At 38.7% G+C, this 17,816-nt stretch overlaps 1 protein-coding gene across 2 annotated transcripts in view; it reads left to right on the forward strand.

Annotated features, from left to right (window-relative positions):
• The window catches only part of NXPE2 (neurexophilin and PC-esterase domain family member 2), a 225,719-nt gene that overhangs the window by 54,104 nt on the left and 153,799 nt on the right, over nt 1–17,816 (forward strand). Inside the window, exon 3 of one of the 2 annotated variants that reach the window (XM_078339181.1) lies at nt 3,648–3,736. The exons of the other annotated variant lie outside the window; for it this stretch is intronic. Within the exon in view, the coding sequence (XP_078195307.1) occupies nt 3,725–3,736 (12 nt within the window). The 5' untranslated portion in view covers nt 3,648–3,724. The remainder of the gene's footprint in view (nt 1–3,647; nt 3,737–17,816) is intronic. 2 annotated transcript variants of the gene reach the window in all.

A 17,816-nucleotide genomic window follows, 5' to 3' on the forward strand; every position in this document is an offset into this window, starting at 1 on the left:
CTCACACAAAGAAATGATAAATGCTTGAGGTGATAGATATCTTAATTATCCTGATTTGATCATTACACATTGTATGCATGTATCAGTATATCACATGTACTACAAAAATGTGTACAACTATTATGTATCCATAATAATTAAAAAACTAATTATCAATTAAAAAAATTATTGTCCTTTATTACATTGGCTGTAACTTACAGAACAATGCAACACAGTAATAAGCACACTGTTCTTCCTGAATTTAATGAGAATGCACCCTATATTTTATCATTAACCATAATATTGGCTATCAATATGCGGTAACTATTCTCTATTACATTAAGAAAATTTTCTGCTATTTTCAGGAGGCTTTTGTATTTATTTTAATATTGCATTCATTTTAATTATTGCTAATCTTTGCAATTATTAAAATATTATTTTTAATCTTCAGAGGTATTGATGTGACTAATTAATTGACTGGTGTATTTAACATGCTAGTGGATTAGCATGTTATTTATATTAATAGTGAGATTAGTTTGTGATTTCCTTTTTTGTGCTGTATTTGTGTGTGGGCTTTGGTATTAGAGTATTGGTGGTTTGGGAAAAGGAATTGGAAGTGTGCCATCTTTTTCTCTGCTCTGGAACAACTTAAATTGCATGTTAATTATCTTTCCTTGAAGCTTTAGTAGGGCTCACTTGTAAAATTGTCTGGACATGAATCAGCTTTTGGAGTTCTTAGGCAAAAAATTCAACTTCTCCCATGATTATTGATATCCAGATGAACTATTTTCTCAAGTCACTTTTGGAAGTTTATATGTTTTTAGAAAATTATGTGTCTCATCCTTATTTTTAGAATTTTTAGCTTAGGTTACTGTTTTTAAATTTCTTATGCCATTATAACATACTTTTATATCTGTGAATAAAGCCTAATTATTGCTTTTAATGATTTAAATGTTTTCTGTTGCTTAAACCTGCAAGAGGTTTGTCCATTTTATTGATATTTGCAAAGAAATTAACTCTTAGATGTATTTATCAAATCTTTTTTTGTTTTCTAATAATTTCTCTTGATCTCTTATGTTTCTTGTTTTTTACCATTTTTCAAAGTTATTTTTATTTTCTATTTTAAAAAATAAATGTATTTAAGGATATAAAATTCCTTCTGAATATATTTGTCCTCATATAATTTTGATTTGTAGATTTTGCTGTATTTGCAGATTTAATAGCCTATAACTGCATTTTTAAGCTTTTGTAATAAATAAGTATAAATAAATCAGTAAATAAGTATACATGAATCAAAGCAATGAAATATACATATCTTAGGGGTACAATTAGATGAACTTTTTAATAAAATAAAATTTATACTGAGTGAAATGCATGTTAGTTGTACAATTTGATGAGTTTTGACAAATGCATATGTCGGTGTAACCAACATACCACCCAAGACACAGGACTCTTTCACTACCCCAAATGATCTCATGTCACCTTTCAGTCAGTTCCCACTCCTCATGGACAACCGCTGCTGATTTCTGTCCCCACAGATTCATTTCATTGATTATTGGGCTTTGTGTATGTGAAATCTTATAGTATGTGCTCTTTTGTGTCTGCATTCTTTCCCTGAACATAGTGATAATTGGATTAATCCATAGTGTTGCTTATATCAGCAGTTCATTCACTTTTTTTTAATTGCTGAGTAGAATTCCATGGTATGACTATACCACAACTTGTTATCCTGTCTCTAGATGAACTTTTGGGTTGGTCCCAGTTTTTGGCTATTATGCATAAATTTGCTATAGAAATTCCTTTAAAAATCATCTTTCTGTGGACGTTTTCATTTTGGGGGGGTATATATTTAGTGGAATTTCTGGGCCAAGGGGTATGGTTAAGTGTATCAGCTGCTGCCAAACTGTTTTCTAGTGTTTGTACCATAGTATATTCCGTGCAGAAATGCATGCGACTTCCAGTTGTTCCACATTCTTTTTTTTTTTTTTTTTTTTGAGACGGAGTTTCGCTCTTGTTACCCAGGCTGGAGTGCAATGGCACGATCTTGGCTCACCGCAACCTCTGCCTCCTGGGTTCAGGAAATTCTCCTGCCTCAACCTCCTGAGTAGCTGGGATTACAGGCACGCACCACCATGCCCAGCTAATTCTTTGTATTTTTAGTAGAGACGGGGTTTCACCAAGTTGACCAGGATGGTCTTGATCTCTTGACCTCGTGATCCACCCGCCTCAGCCTCCCAAAGTGCTGGGATTATTCTTGTTCATAATTGGTATTGTCAATCTTTTAGGTTTTAGCAACTTTATTGGGTACAAAGTAGCAAATCATGTGTTTTTAATTTGTATTTTCTTGACGGATATTAATAATATTGAACATCTTTTTGTGTGCTAATTGGCCATTCACATACTTTTGTGGGGTGAAAAGTTAGTTCAGTCTTTTGTCCATTAAAAAAATGGGTTGTCTGTTTTCTTTGTTATTTGAGTTGTAAGCGTTCTTCACATATTCTGGATATAAGTTGTCAGATTTATGTATTGTAAATATTTTCTTCTAGTCTGTGGTTTATCTTTTTTTTTACAGTGTCTTTTGAAGAATAGAAGATTGTAGTTTTAATGCAGTTCATTTTTATTACTTTTTCTTCTATAGTTAGTGCTCTTTGATTTTTACTTAAGAAATCGTTACCTACCTGACTATTGTAAATTTCTGTTTTCTTCTTACAGCTTTAGAGTTTTAGCTTCGTGTTTGATCCCATCATTCATCCCAAATTAATTTTTGTGTTTGGTATGAAGTGGTATGAAGGAGAGGTCAGGGTTCACTTTTTTTTCCCATTTGGTTATCCAATTGTTCAGTTGTTCCAATACCATTTGTAGAGAAGACTGTCCATTCCCTATAGAATTATTTTGGTGGCTTTGTTGAAAGTCAATTGAGTGTATTTTGTGGATCTTTTTGTGGACTTTCTATTCTGTTTCTATACTTGCAGTTGGAAGTTTCTATATTTAATACTCTCTTTGACCCACGAATTATTTAGGAATATGCTGACATCTTTAGCAACAACTCTAACTTATGACACAGAAAATCATTACTTTAGGGCCATGTCAATAATGAAGCTGATTAGTTATTCACCTGAGTAGGCATGTCGATTTTTTAAAGTAGTTCTGAAACCTGGCAGTATATATGGGGAGTTTTAAAAAATATATAGATTTTGGAAGCCCACCCCAGACCTAATTTTCAGTGTAGAAACTGAAGAGTTTCTGTTTTGAAAAAGCTCTTCCAGGTGATTCTGAGACATCCAGTCAATTTGGAAGCCATTGCTCTAAGCACTACCCCTTATAGCAAAGAACGGACTTAGGGTTACTCTCTAAGCCCTCAGTGGATTCAAAGCTTTTCATTATTTCAATGTACAGAATCAACCCTCAAGAGAGGGGAAGAAACAATTAGCCTGTTTTTTCCTCAAGCATTGAAATCACCACAAATCACGGGTTATCTTTGAATGACCCTCTTTTTGACTTGAGAGAATACAATATTTATGGTTATTATAGTATATTTAAGATACTTTACAAGTTACAAGGAACCATTGAATTCTGAATGACTGTTCTGCTGCTGTTCAAATATAGTGACATAGAGATTCAGGGAGGAATTTTTGGGACTATGAAAGTCAATTTCTTATTTATTCCAGGCTAATGGATCAGAAAATCTCCAAGAAGGCCAAGAGAGCTGTCAAATGAAGTACACTGTATCTCAAGACCAGAGAGAATGGCCTTGGAGGTAAGAAGGGCTTTGGAAGAGACTTAGTTTCTCAATGTATTTGTGAGAACATTAAAAAAAACAACCCTGTAGCTTCTCAGTAGATATTATATATAACAAATCACCATCTTCTCTTAGACCAGTGGTTCTCAACTAGAGGTGAGTTTGTATTCTAGAGGATATCTGGTTTTTGTTTTTCACAATTAGGAGGAGTGCTAAATGGCATTTAGTAGGTAGAGACCAGAGATGCTGTCAACATGTTACAGTGCAGCTCCCCACAACAAAGAATTATTCAGCTCAAAATGTCAATAGTGCAGTGGTTAGGAAACCCTGCCTTAGACAAATAATATGAACGAAGATTTTTCCATAAGAGACTTCTTGGCCCCTACTTCTGACAGCCAGAGATTTCCCAAAGCAAAATGTCCCATGTCAAGTTCATGTTCTTTCCAGCCAAACCCTGGACTTCTTTTATTGTTCTTTAGTGCAGGAAAAAAGTACCAGCGTTCATTCTATTGTGAATACAAGAAATCTGTGACTCATTTTATATCTCTTGGGGTGTTCTGTACTGTGCCTAGGTGTGGATTTACTTCTCTTTATGCTGCTTGGGACTCACTGGGAATCTTAATCTAAGGGTTCACATCTTTCTAGAAAATTCTTAATTATCTTTTCAAATTCTTCTCTCCACTTCCCCCAAAAAGGCTTACTCTAGACTTTCTCATATGCTTAATGTCTCTCTCCTTCTATCTTATATTTCTATCCTCTTTGCATTATATTTGGAGTAATTTCTTCAGGCCTACCATCAATTTAGGTATTTCACTATTTCTATCTTCAGCTTTGTCTAATCTGCTATTTGACCCATCCAAAGAATTTATAAGATTTGGGACTTTATAAGATTATGGGACTTTATAATATTACTGTTATTTGCTATTTTAATGACTATATTTTTCATATCTGGAAGTATTGTTTAGTACTTTTGCCAACCTATATGGTGTTTTTCTGAGTTTTTTCTTTCACATATATTTGATTCAATATTGTAATTTTAAATGTTTATAGTCTTCAATGATGATTCTCTAATGAATTTCTTAGAGATCTAATTCTTTAAAATCCTTCTATTTTTGCTTATGGTAGTTGGTTTTCTTGTGTTCTTATGTAATTCTAGATTCTGATCTTATGATTGGTAGGACATTACCTATGAAAAACCTATGTGGTTTATTTTTTGTATGTGAATTCAGAAAGAGTTTAATTTGCTTAGGTTTCCCTTGGAGAATTATTATTCCCAGCTTGCTTACTTGTTTATTCACTTATTTAGCTATTGAATTGGGGTTTCCTAAACTGGACATGTAGTAGATTAGAACTTCATATCTTTAACAAGGCAGATTTTTTTTGTCCTTCTCTATCAGAATCTTGGCCAAAATAGATAAGCATCTATGTCATAATTTCTTTATAAGGGGGTACATTTTTTTCAGCCTACCTTGTGAGAGTAGCTCTTTGAAGGTTCAGGCTTACATAGGGATTTTGGGCCCCAAACCTTGTCTCTTGCTTGAGTTAAAGTGAGAAAGCCAGTGAGGCTGGACAGCAATGATTAAGAGATAATAGTGGTAGAGAGGTAGTGTAAGGCAAGAACATGTAGGACCTTGGAGATCATAATTGAGATTTTTGTTTTTGGCTGGGCACAGTGGCCCATGCTTGTAATTCCAGACTTTGGGAGCCTGAGGTGGGTGGATCATGACGTCAGGAGTTCAATACCAGCCTGGCCAACACAGTGAAATCCTGTCTCTACTAAAAATACAAAGATTAGCTGGGCGTGGTAGCAGGCTCCTGTAATTCCAGCTGCTTGGGAGGCTGAGGCAGGAGAATCATTTGAACCCGAGAGGTGGAAGTTGCAGTAGGGGAGATTACGCCACTGCACTCTAGCCTGGGTGACAGAGCCAGACTCCATCTCAAAAAAAAAAGATTTTTGTTTTTATTGTTAATGAAATGGGAAGCCATTGAAAGGTTTTGAGTAAAAATGGAATACTCCATGTTTTAGTGATTGAGGAGAGGAAGAGTATTACATAAATGAGACCAAACTAATGCCTAGTGATGTGGGAGTGTAACTAGGAGAGTGTGGGTTAAGGAAGCTGAGAGAAGATTCTACTTTGGGGAGAAAGAGAGGCTAACCGTGCTTATCAAATGCTGCTGAGAGGTGTATAAAATGGGTTGTGAAGATTGACCACTGTATTTGGCAGCACGGATGTGATTGATGATCTTGACAACAATGTTTTAGTGGAGTGGTGGGGAGAAAAATGCCTAACTCAGAGGAAGAACTGAGTCAGAGGGGATGCAGAGTCATGGACATCAGAGAAGACTGAGAGTAAGACATGGGGCTGGAAACATGAGGATTCAGCTTGCTGAATGGTGGGACCTCCAGTTCTTTTTCCACTCTTACTCCTAGAATTCCAAGACGCTGGCAGGAGATTGCACAGAGCTTGGCTGAACTGGAGAAAGCTGAGCTGCATTTGAGTAGCTGATTAAGACAACAAGCCAAAATGAAAACAGCCAAGCCTTTTAGCACTTACTACATTAGTATATGCAAGAGATCAGAAAGGATAAAGGTTTGGCTCCCTCTGTGTTCCATTTTTCCCCATGGAGCCATGTTGGGTGAGGGTCAGGTGGATCAACTTAGAAGTGGGGATCATCTCATTGCTCAGGGATCCCTAAACAAAAGACTCCAGCTGTCTTACAGACCCAGCTTGGAGAGAGAGGGCAGGGCAGTGGCTAGGAATGGAAAAGCAGTGAATACTGAGTCACAGTGGAGAAACGTGACTTCAAGGCTTCCAAATAAGGTGGTCTTGGAAGAGTTGCCTGAAAGAGACCTTGGCTAGCCCCCCCGCCCAACAAAGAGACCTCAGAATGGAGGGGTCTGGGCTAAGGATGCAGATATGCCTAAGAGCATGGCTGGTCTAGGTGGCCTGACTCCTTGATTGTAACACCTGACAGAGACTGCGACATGCTGGCTGTGTACCAACTTTAGTGCAGAACCGTGAGACCTGTCCAGTAAAGCCTTTGACACCTTTCCAATAAAGCCTTTGTAATGACCTATGATTGGGCCTGAAAGATGACACATAAGATTTTGGCTAGGAGCCAGGATCCTCAGAGATTACATTTTTTTTTTTTCATAAGAAATGGAGCAGGCCGAGGAAAAAGCTTCAGATGCTGGTACATGGGGATGTAAGTCCTAATTAATAGACCTGTTTGCCACCTCATCACTGCACAGTGAGATTGTCCTATTAATCAGCGCCATCCATATACATAGAGCATCCAGGTGGCTTTTTAAGTGCATATTGTAATGGTATGAGCAGATGGCTAAGGATTTCAGGCATTCAGGGAACATTTCCTTGTGAAAGAAAAACCAAATAGTCACACAGATAAAAGGAACCTAGAAGAAACAGACAATTTCAAGAACAAAATAAAACTTCAGATAAAACATGTATTAGTAATATAACAAATATATTCATAGAAATCAGGGAAAATGGTGTATCCAGGAAACAGTTGAATTCTGTGAAAAGGACATTCGGAGAACAAATAGGATCTTTTCCAGATTAAAAAAATTGATGACTAAAAAAACCCATCAATAGAAGTGCCAAAAGATATGTCAAGATACTTTTCCAGAAAATGTAGCAAAAATATAAAGAGGTATAAAATTTAAAAATTAGGAAGATTAGAAGATAAATCCAGAGATAGAATATTGAAGTGTCAGGAATTACAGAAGAAGAGAGTAGAGAAAACGGCAGGGAGGCCATTACCAAAGAGATAATAATACAATCTCTCTGAAATTAAGAACGCTGACCTCTAATTTGAAAAGATCCATAGTATGTCCAACACAATAAATGACAAAGTCCCTATTGTCAGACCTGACCTCTGCGGGCAGTCTTGCATATCAGACAAGGCTGGTCCAACCTGAGCACTCTTTGGTCTGCTAGCCTCTCCCAGGGCCCAGCCTGGCCACACCTGCTTACAGGGCAATCTTGGGGCCCTGGGGGCCCACACCATAGCTTTTGTGCCTGCGGACCCTGTCTGACCAGTGGAAAACTCCAGAGAAGTGGCCTCTATGGCCATACACCAGCCTGCAAGTTTTCTCCCCATACTACAGCTTCCCTTGAGCCCATGGAAACTCCCCACATCACATGGCTGGTGTGTGTCTGCAGGGGTGGGTTTTGCTTCACTTGCCCTGCCAGTAGGAGTGCAGTGTGCACCCCCATCCCCAGCCACTAATGATGGTTGTCACAGACAAATCCCTGGCTGACACAAAGCCAGGAAACCTTACCTAGACAGTGCCCCATCCTTGCACTGATCCTGTACGGAAAACAGGGGATCCTCCCACACCCAGAGTGATCACTCCTGCTTATTGGGCACAGAGAAGGCACCCAGACCTGTACTGCCTCAAGCCAATGCCACCTCCACTGCAACAGCACACACAGTCTCCAGCAGGGTCCCCCACACCCTCACCAGCTGCCTTGCCTCTACCATTGTGGTGAATGACCACCAGGGAGGCAGGTACCCCATATTCTCTAGCACTCTGCTGTAGCTGCCACACCCTGGCACCTCCAGCACAAGTGGATTCCAAACCTTGAGGAGCCAGAGAACAAAGTCAGGCTCAATGCAAGTCCCCCACAGTTAGAGCATGCATTCCAGGAGTTGGGAGTTGAGTGTTGGCCCCCTAAAATCTCCCAGAAATGAAGCCAGCTGATTTAATCTGCCTTATACTACAATCAGACTCTTGAAGTGATCAAATAGGACAAGGGAGAAAAACCCCAAAGTTCAGCAACCTCAAAGATTGAAGGTTGATAAGCCCACAAAGATGGGAAAGAATAAGTTCAAGAATGCTGAACACTCAAAAAGCGAGAGTGCCTTCTGTCCTCCAAGTGATCACAACCTCTCTCCAGCAAGAGTTTGAAACCCAGCTGAGGCTGAGGTGGCTAAAATGACAGAGGTAGAATTCAGAATATGGACAGGTATGAAGTTCAGTGAACTATAGAAGTACGTCATAACCCAACAGAAGAAAGCTAAAAATTATGATAAAATATTGTAGGAATTGACAGACAAAATAGCCAGTATAGAGAAAGGGTAGCTGACCTGGAAGAGCTCAAAAACACACTATAAGAATTTCATAATGCAAGTATCAATAGCAGAATAGACCAAGCAGAGGAAAGAATCTCAGAGCTTTAGGACTGGCTTTCTGAAATAAGACAGGCAGATGAGAATAGAGAAAAAGGAACAAAAAGGAATTAGGAAAACCTCCGAGAAATTTGGGATTTTGTAAAGAGACTGAATCTACAAATGATTGGTCTACCTGAAAGAAATGGGGAGAATAGAACCAACTTGGAAGACATAATTCAGGATATCAGCCATGAGAACTTCCACAACCTAACTAAAGAGGCCAACATTCAAACTCAAGAAATGCAGAGAACCCCAGTAAGACACTTTACAAAAAGATCATCCTAAAGACATATGATCATCAGATACTCTAAAGTTAAAATGAAAGAAAAAATGTTAAAGGCAACCAGAGAGAAAGACCAGGTCACACACAAAAGGAAGCCCATCAGACTAACAGCAGACCTCTCAGCTGAAACCCTACATGCCAGAAGAGATTGAAGGCCAATATTCAACATTTCTTAAAGAAAATAAATTCCAAACCAGAATTGCATATCTGGCCAAACTAAGTTTCATAAGTGAAGGAGAAATAAGATCCTTTTCAAACAAGCAAAATGCTGAGGGAATTTATTACCACCAGACCTGCATTACAAGAGCTCCTGAAGGAAGCACTAAATATGGAAAGGAAAGACTATTACCAGCCTCTAAGAAAACACACTGAAGTACCAGACCAGTGACACTATAAAGCAACCACATAAACAAGTCTGCAAAATAACCAGCCAACATCATAATGACAGAATCACATCCACGCATATCAATAATAACCTTGAATGTAAGTGGGCTAAATGCCCCAATTAAAAGACACAGAGTGACAGGCTGGATAAAGATCCAAGATTTATTGGTCTACTGTCTTCAAGAGATCCATCCACATGCAGTGACACAGGTAGGCTCAAAATAAAGGAATGGAGAAAAATCTACCGAGCAAATGGAAAACAGAAAAAGTAGAGGTTGCAATCCTAGTTTCTAACGAAACAGACTTTAAACCAAGAGACATTTTTTTTTTGTTTTTTAAAAAGAAAGACAAAGAAGAGCATTACATAATGGTAAAGTGTTCAATTCAACAGGAAGATCTAGCTAATTTAAATACACATGCACCTGACACAGGAGCACTGAGATTCATAAAGCAAGTTCTTAGAGACCTTCAAAGAGACTTAGACTCCCATGCAATTATAGTGGGATATTTTAATGCCCCACTGACAATATTAGACAGATCATCGAGGCAGAAATTAACAAAGATATTCAGGAACTGAACTCAGCACCAGATCAAATAGTCCACCCAGAAACAACAGAATATATATTATTTTCATTATCACATGGCACATACTCTAAAATTAATCACATATTCAGAAGTAAAGCACTCTTCAGCAAATGCAAAAGAACTGATATCATGACAGATACTCTCTTGGACCACATCACAATCAAATTAGAATAAGAAGTTCACTCAAATAAGAAATTCACCCAAAACCATACAGTTACATGGAAGCTGAATAACCTGCTCTGCAATAACTTTTGAGTAAATAATGAAATTAAGGCAGGAATCAAGAAGTTCTTTGAAACTAATTAGGACAAATGTGCCACATCCCAGAATCTCTGGGACACAGCTAAGGCAGTGTTAAGAGGGGAATTAATAGCACTAAACACCTATATCAAAAAGTTAGATAGATCTCAAATTAACAACCTAACATCACAACTAAAAGAATTAGAGAACCAAGGGCAAACAAATCCCAAAGCTACAAGAGGCAAGAAATAACCACAACCAGAGCTGAAGTGAAGGAGATTGAGACACAAAAAACCCTTCAAAAGATCAACAAATACAGGAGTTGGTTTTTTGAAAAAATTAATAAAATAGACCACTAGTTAGACTAAGAAAAAAGAGAAGATTCAAATAAACACTATCACAAATGACAAGGGAGATATTACCTCTGGTCCAAAAGAAATGCAAATAATCACCACAGAATATTATAAACACCTCTATGCACATAAGCTAGAAAATCTAGAAGAAATGGATAAATTCCTGGACATATACAGACTCCCAAGACTGAACCAGGAAGAAATTGAATCCCTGAACAGACCAGTAACAAGCTCTGAAATTGAGGCAGTAATAAATGACCTACCAACTAAAAAAAAAAAAAAAAAAAAAGCCCAGGACTAGGCAGATTCACAGCTGAATTCTACCAGATGTACAAAGAAGAGCTAGCACCATTCCTACTAAAACTGTTTCAACAAATTGAGGAGGAGGGTTTTCTCCTTAACTCATTCTATGAGGCCAGCATCATCGTGACACCAAAACCTGGCAGAGAGACAACAAAAAAAGAAAATTTCAGGCCAATATTCTTGATGAACATCGATGTAAAAATCCTGAGCAAAATATTGGCAAGTTGAATACTCACATAGAAAATCTTATCCACAATGATTAAGTAGGCTTTATCCCCGGAATGTGAGGTTAGTTCAACATACACAAGTCAATAAATGTGATTCATCACATAAAAGAACTAAAGACAAAAACTACATGGTTATCTCAATAAATGCAGAAAAGGCTTTTCATAAAATTCAACATCCATTCATGTTAAAAACTCTCAAGAAGCTAGGTATTGAAGGAACATACCTCAAAATAAGATCCATATATAACAAACCCAGAGCCAACATCATACTGAAGGGGCAAAAGCTGGAAGCATTCCCCTTGAAAACCAACACACGACAAGAATGCCCTCTCTCTCACCACCGCTATTCGATATAATGTTGGAAGTCCCGGCCAGGGCAAGCAAGCAAGATAAATATATAAAGGACATCCAAGTAGGAAGCGAGGAAGTCATACTATCCCTGTTCGCGGACGACGTGATTCTATTTCTAGAAAACTCCATAGTCTCAGCCCAAAAGCTTCTTAAGCTTTTAAACAACTTCATCAAACTCTCAGAACACAAAATCAATGTACAAAAATTCACTAGCATTCCTACACAGCAACAACAGTCAAGCCAAGAGCCAAAGCAGGTACAAACTCCCATTCACAACTGCCACAAAAAGAATGAAATACCTAGGAATACAGCTAACTAGGGAGGTGAAAGATCTCTACTACAAAACACTGCTCGAAGAAATCAGAGCTGACACAAACAAATGGGAAAACATTTCATGCCTACTGATAGGAAGAGTCAATATTGTTAAAATGGCCATACTGCCCAAAGCAATTTATAGATTCAATACTATTCCTATTAAACTGCCACTGACATTCTTCACAGAACTAGAAAAAACTATTTATTTAAAAATTCATGTAGAACCAAAAGTGAGCCTGAATAGCCAAGGCAGTCCTAAGCAAAAACAACAAACTGGAGGCATCATGCTACCTGACTGCAAGCTATACTACAGGGTTACAGTAACCAAAATAGCATGGTACTGGTATAAGAACAGATACACACACCAATGGCACAGAATAGGGAACTCAGAAATAAAACTGCATGCATACAACCATCTAATTCTTTACAGCCCTGACATAAACAAGCAATGGAGAAAGGATTCCCTATTCAATAAATGGTGCTGGGATAGCTGGCTAGCCATATGTAGAAGATTGAAACTGGACTCCTTCCTTATAACTTATACAAAAATCATCTCAAGATGAGTTAAAGACCATCTTTAAATGTAGAAACCCAAACTATAAAAACTTTAGAAGAAAATCTAGGCAATACCATTCAGGACATATGTACAGGCAAAGATTTCATCAGCAATTGCAACAAAAGCAAAAATTGACAAATGGGGTCTAATTAAAGAGCACAACAAAAAACAAACCCTGTCAACAGAGTCAACAGACAACCTACAGATTGAGAGAAAATTTTTGTAAGCAGTGCATCTGACAAAGGTCTAATATCCAGTATTCATAAGGAACTTAAACAAATTTACAAGAAAAAAAATCAGCCCTATTAAAAAGTGGACAAAGGATGTGAAGAGACACTTTAAGAAAAAAAAAGACATATATGTGGCCAACAAACATATGAAAACACAGCTCACTGATTATTAGAGAAATGCAAATCAAAACCGTAATGAGATACCATCTCACCCCAGTCAGAATGGCTATTATAAAAAGTAAAAAAAACAAAAACAAAAAAAAACATGCTGACAAGATTGTGGATTGTGGAGAAAAAGAAATGCTTTTACACTGTTGGTGGGTGTGTAAATTAGTTCAGCCATTGTGGAAGACAGCGTGGCAATTCCTCAAAGACCTAAACACAGAAATACCATTCGAGCCAGCAGTACTGTTATTTGGTATATATCCAAAGGACTATAAATCATTCTAATAAAGACACATGCATGCATATGCTTGTTGCAACACTACTCACAACAGCAAAGACGTGGAATTAACCCAAATGTCCATCAGTGATAGACTGGCTAAATAAAATGTGGTATGTACTCACTGTGGAATACTATGGAGCCATAGAAAAGAATTAGATCATGTCCTTTGCATAGACATGAATAGAGCTGGAGGCCATTATCCTTAGCAAACTAACACAGAAATGAAAAACCAAGTACCACACGTTCTTACTTATATGTGGGAGCTAAATGACAAGGACACATGGACACATAGAGAGGGACAACACACACTGGGGCCTATTCGGGGGTGGAGCGTGGGAGTGTGGGAGGAGGGAGAGAGGATCAGGAAAAATAACCATTGGGTACTAGGCTGAATACGTGAGTGATGAAATAATCTGTACAACAAGCTCCCGTGACATAAACTTACCTGTGTAACAAACCTGCACATGTACCCTGGCACTTAAGAGTCCCTAATCCTACCTACTCAAAGACATATTATAACACCATTTTAAAGAGATAATTTTAAGAAAAAAGAGAAAACAGATGACATAGCATGTATTATGAATTATAATGGCACCGAACTCTGTAGTTACAAAATGCCACAAAGTAATAGACTTTAAAATTCTGGTGGGAAATTATTACAAATCAGAATTCTAAATGTGGCCAATAACCCAACAAATGTAAAGGTAGAATAAAGATATTTTTAGATATGCAAGAAGTGAACATAAAATTTTCTTTTATTTATTTATTTGAGACAGGGTCTTGCTCTGTCACCCAGGCTGGAGTGCAGTGGCATGATCATGGTCATAGCTCACTGTAGCCTTGAACTCCTGGGCTTATGCGATCCTCCCACTTCAGCCTCCCAAATAGCTGGGACTACAGCTGCATACCTCTGTGCCCAGCTATTTTTAAAATTTTTTTTGTAGATATGGGGGTCTTTCTTAGTTGCCCAAGCTGGTCTCAAAGTGATCCTTCTGCCTGAGGCTCCCAAATGCTGGGATTACAGGTGTGAGCCACCACACCCAGCCTTTTTCTCCCTTTCTCAGAAAGTGTTTAGAAGATACGCTTGGCCCAAGTGAGCAATGAGCTCAGAAGACAACAGATGTTTCCTAGGGCAGTGGTGCCTCAGAGTCTCATGTCGATAGCTGATCCAGTTAGAAAGCAATCATTTCCGACAGCAATAGATGAATAAAGGGCTCTGGGAAAGATTTCTACAGGGATAGAGACCTTGACACATTATCTGAAAGTGCTGCTATTTTGGAAAACAAAATTTGGAGAAATTTGGCAGATATGATAGAAGATGTGGACAAATTAAAGATAAATACATAGAAAACCAAGCAAATGAGAAAAGGCAATTGTTAATTTTAGTAAAAACAAAAGAGTTTATAACTTTTCAGGCAGAGAAAGGAAGATGTGCTACTTGGCTCAACAGACAGTGAAATTTAATTAGTAATGCAAACACTAACTTGATTTGAAAACTATACATAATGACAACAAGAAAATGTAGTAAAGGAAAATGATCTGTGTGAAGAGAATGAAATCTTCTACTACCAACCTAGGAAATTAATAGAAAATATAAAAATAGATAAACCAAGAAATAACAGTGTTTCCGAATTCTTTCTACTAGCAATATAGGGTGGCAACGTGCTTCCTGGAAAACATATATGTATTTTCCTGCTTTTATTGTCAGTAAGAGTGGTTGTGTTACACATTCTGGCCAGTTCCGCATGATCAGAAGTCACTGGGTGGGGCTTCTAGGAAGCCTTGTTAGAAACGGGCTCATGTGTCTGGAACGTGCCTTTGCCTCGTACTCTTGGCCCCTCCTCTTCTTGCCTGGAACACAGTTGCGCAGCCAGAGGGAGCACATCTCTCTTGAGACTCCAAGGCCATAAACATGAGAAAGAAAGTCCATATGTCAAGGAGGCTGAGCAGAAAGAGGGGTCTCAGAGAGGGCCTTGATGACATAATGGGGAGCTGCTGTCTCAGCCCTGGATTGCTTCTGGGCTTCTTTCACCTAAAAAACCCAACTCATCATTTGTTTAGAAAATTGAGATTCATACAGCTGAAGAAGTTACGTAAACATGATATTTAAAAAGCGTGGCGGTAAATCGTTTATGTGGTTTGGATATTTATCCCCTCCACATCTTATGTTGAAAAGTGATCCCCACAGTTGAAGGTGGGGCCTGATGAGAGGTGTTTGGGTCATGGAGGCTGATCCCTCATGAATGGCCTGGTGCCCTCCCCGTGGCTTTGAGTGGTAATGCATTCAGGTGATAGCAGGTTGTTTAAGGAAGCCCGGCACCTCCTCTCTGTCCTGCTCCCTCTCCTGCCATGTGACATGTTGGCTCCTTTTTGCTTTCCATGAGTGGAAGCTTCCTGAGGCCTCGCCAGAAGCAGATGCTGGTGCCATACTTGTACAGCCTGTGGGACCACGAGCCAAATGAACCTCTTTTCTTTATAAAGTATCCACTCTCAGGTATTCCTTTATAGCAGTGTAAAACAGACTCATGCCATAGTTTGAAACAGTTAAAATAATTCAAAGTGGTTGCATCTAGGGGAGGGGAGAGCATGGTAGAAAGTGCGGGAGTTTTTTGGTATAGTTGATGCTACAGTGAACTCGATTTGATGTTTTGGATAACGTGTGTTTAAGTTCAGTAAGATACAAGTTAATAAGAAAAAAGAAAAATGTTTCTGAATGGGACACTTGGATAGCTTCCTGTTTTACTTAAAATAAAATCCAAACTCCTTTAACAGATTTTCCGTGGCTGGCCCTGGACACCTTCCTTTCTTATCTTTTGTCACTTTCCCCTCTGTGTCCCTCCCGACCCCCCACGGTCTAATTCCCAGCCAAATTGTCTTCTGTCAGTTTTGTGAACACTTTCAGTACATTTCACATGAAGCTTCCTCTGGGTCAGTCAGGGTCCCAGCAGGAAATGGATGACAGGGTCAAACTTGGTAGCCAGGTAAGTTTAATAAAGGGTAAAGGAAACCATAAAGGGGTGATGCAGCATTCCGGGGCTTGCAACGGTAGGGAGCCATCCATCCTTAGGCTTGAAGGACTAAAGAGAGCAGCTGTGTGGGGAAGGTCACCTGATAGGATTGTGGCCTTTGGGAGAAGAAGGCTGGTAACCAATGTGTATTTTGATACGAAGATTGCCCTGTTCACTGTTAATTAAAGTGATTGGGACAGTTGTTATAGGAAAATATCCTATTTGCACATTGTGTTGGAAGGACTGTTTATTTTATGTAAAAAGTTTTGCTCTTCTGTGCTATGTCTCTGATAGTCACACAGGCCAGGGCCTCACAGGGAACGTGTTGAGGCCTCATGCAGCAGAAGGCTTCTTGGGTATGCAGGTACTGGCACAATTCAGCATTTGTGAGTTTGAAACCAGAGCGCAATCAGTATTGACCTGAGAGGTGCCACTGGAAAACTGGCCCATAAGATGATCCTGTCACAGTCCTGGCGTCTCGCCTTCCAGAGAGTCAATGCTCATTCACTGGGGTGGGTGAGCAGCAGGGACGGGGAGATCTGGCTCCCCCAGAACAATGTGAAGCTGACCAGGTTGGTGCCATTGTTGAAGTGGAAGACCTTTCCTGAAGCACTTGCCATCAGGGCTGGGGAGGACATCCTGGCCCTCAGGAAGTCCCTGCCATATTGCTTCCTGTGTCCCAAGTGGCCCCTCAACTCCAGTAGGATGTCCAGCTGGCTTCCACTGCCGTACGTGTCTCAAGGGTTGAGGATGGTGGCTGTGCTGTGTGCAACGCCGGTGGTGGTGTTCACGTGGGATCAGCTGGTCTAGTTTCTCCATGATTTCCTTTATTCTCAGCTGTTGAAACTTCTGGACATGATGGTGCTTCATGGTAGAAGAGAGTATTAGGGAGGTATCCCTATGATGAAGAAAGATAGGCATCTCTTGTCCTCACCAAAAGTGAAAAGGCAGAGAATGTAACTTACTATGAGTATGCAGCTGAACCTGTCCTTATTTCATTAACCTTAATAATGCATTTATATCTTTATTCGTATATAACTACTGAAGTGTTCAATCTAGAAATTGGCCATAATTAAAATGCTGAAAGTTTTGCGTAAATCACATGAGTCAGTTGTTCCATTTGCACTTTAGCCACTTATTCCATAGAATGTTAAAAACCCATTTAGAAAACCCATTGAACCTAAAAATACATGGCTAAGAAAAAATTATTTGATTAAAAAATGATTACAATCGCAAATTGAAAGAAGTAATTATTAAGAAATATTGCAGTATTTCTGAGTCTTAATAGAATGAAAGGAAAAATCATAATAAAAAAATTAGCATTTTCAACAGTGAAATGCAAAGACATTTTTGTAAAAATTCATTAAATTTTGAATGGGTATCATGTGAACATGGTACAAAATTCAAAAGACACAAAAAAGAACGAAGAGTGGAAATAAATCTCTCTCTCGTTCCTGTCTCCCGCCACTTGGTTTTCCTCCCCAAATTAATCACTCTCATCTTCCTTATAAATACTTTTCTAGAGCCTAAGTGTACATATGCATGTGTACATGCGTATATCACATATACTTTCATTTTTACATAAAATGCATTGTTTTGCACCTTGCTTTTTTATGTAATGA

The sequence above is a fragment of the Callithrix jacchus genome, chromosome 10 (genome assembly GCF_049354715.1).
Source record: "Callithrix jacchus isolate 240 chromosome 10, calJac240_pri, whole genome shotgun sequence".
Lineage (NCBI taxonomy): Eukaryota > Metazoa > Chordata > Mammalia > Primates > Cebidae > Callithrix > Callithrix jacchus.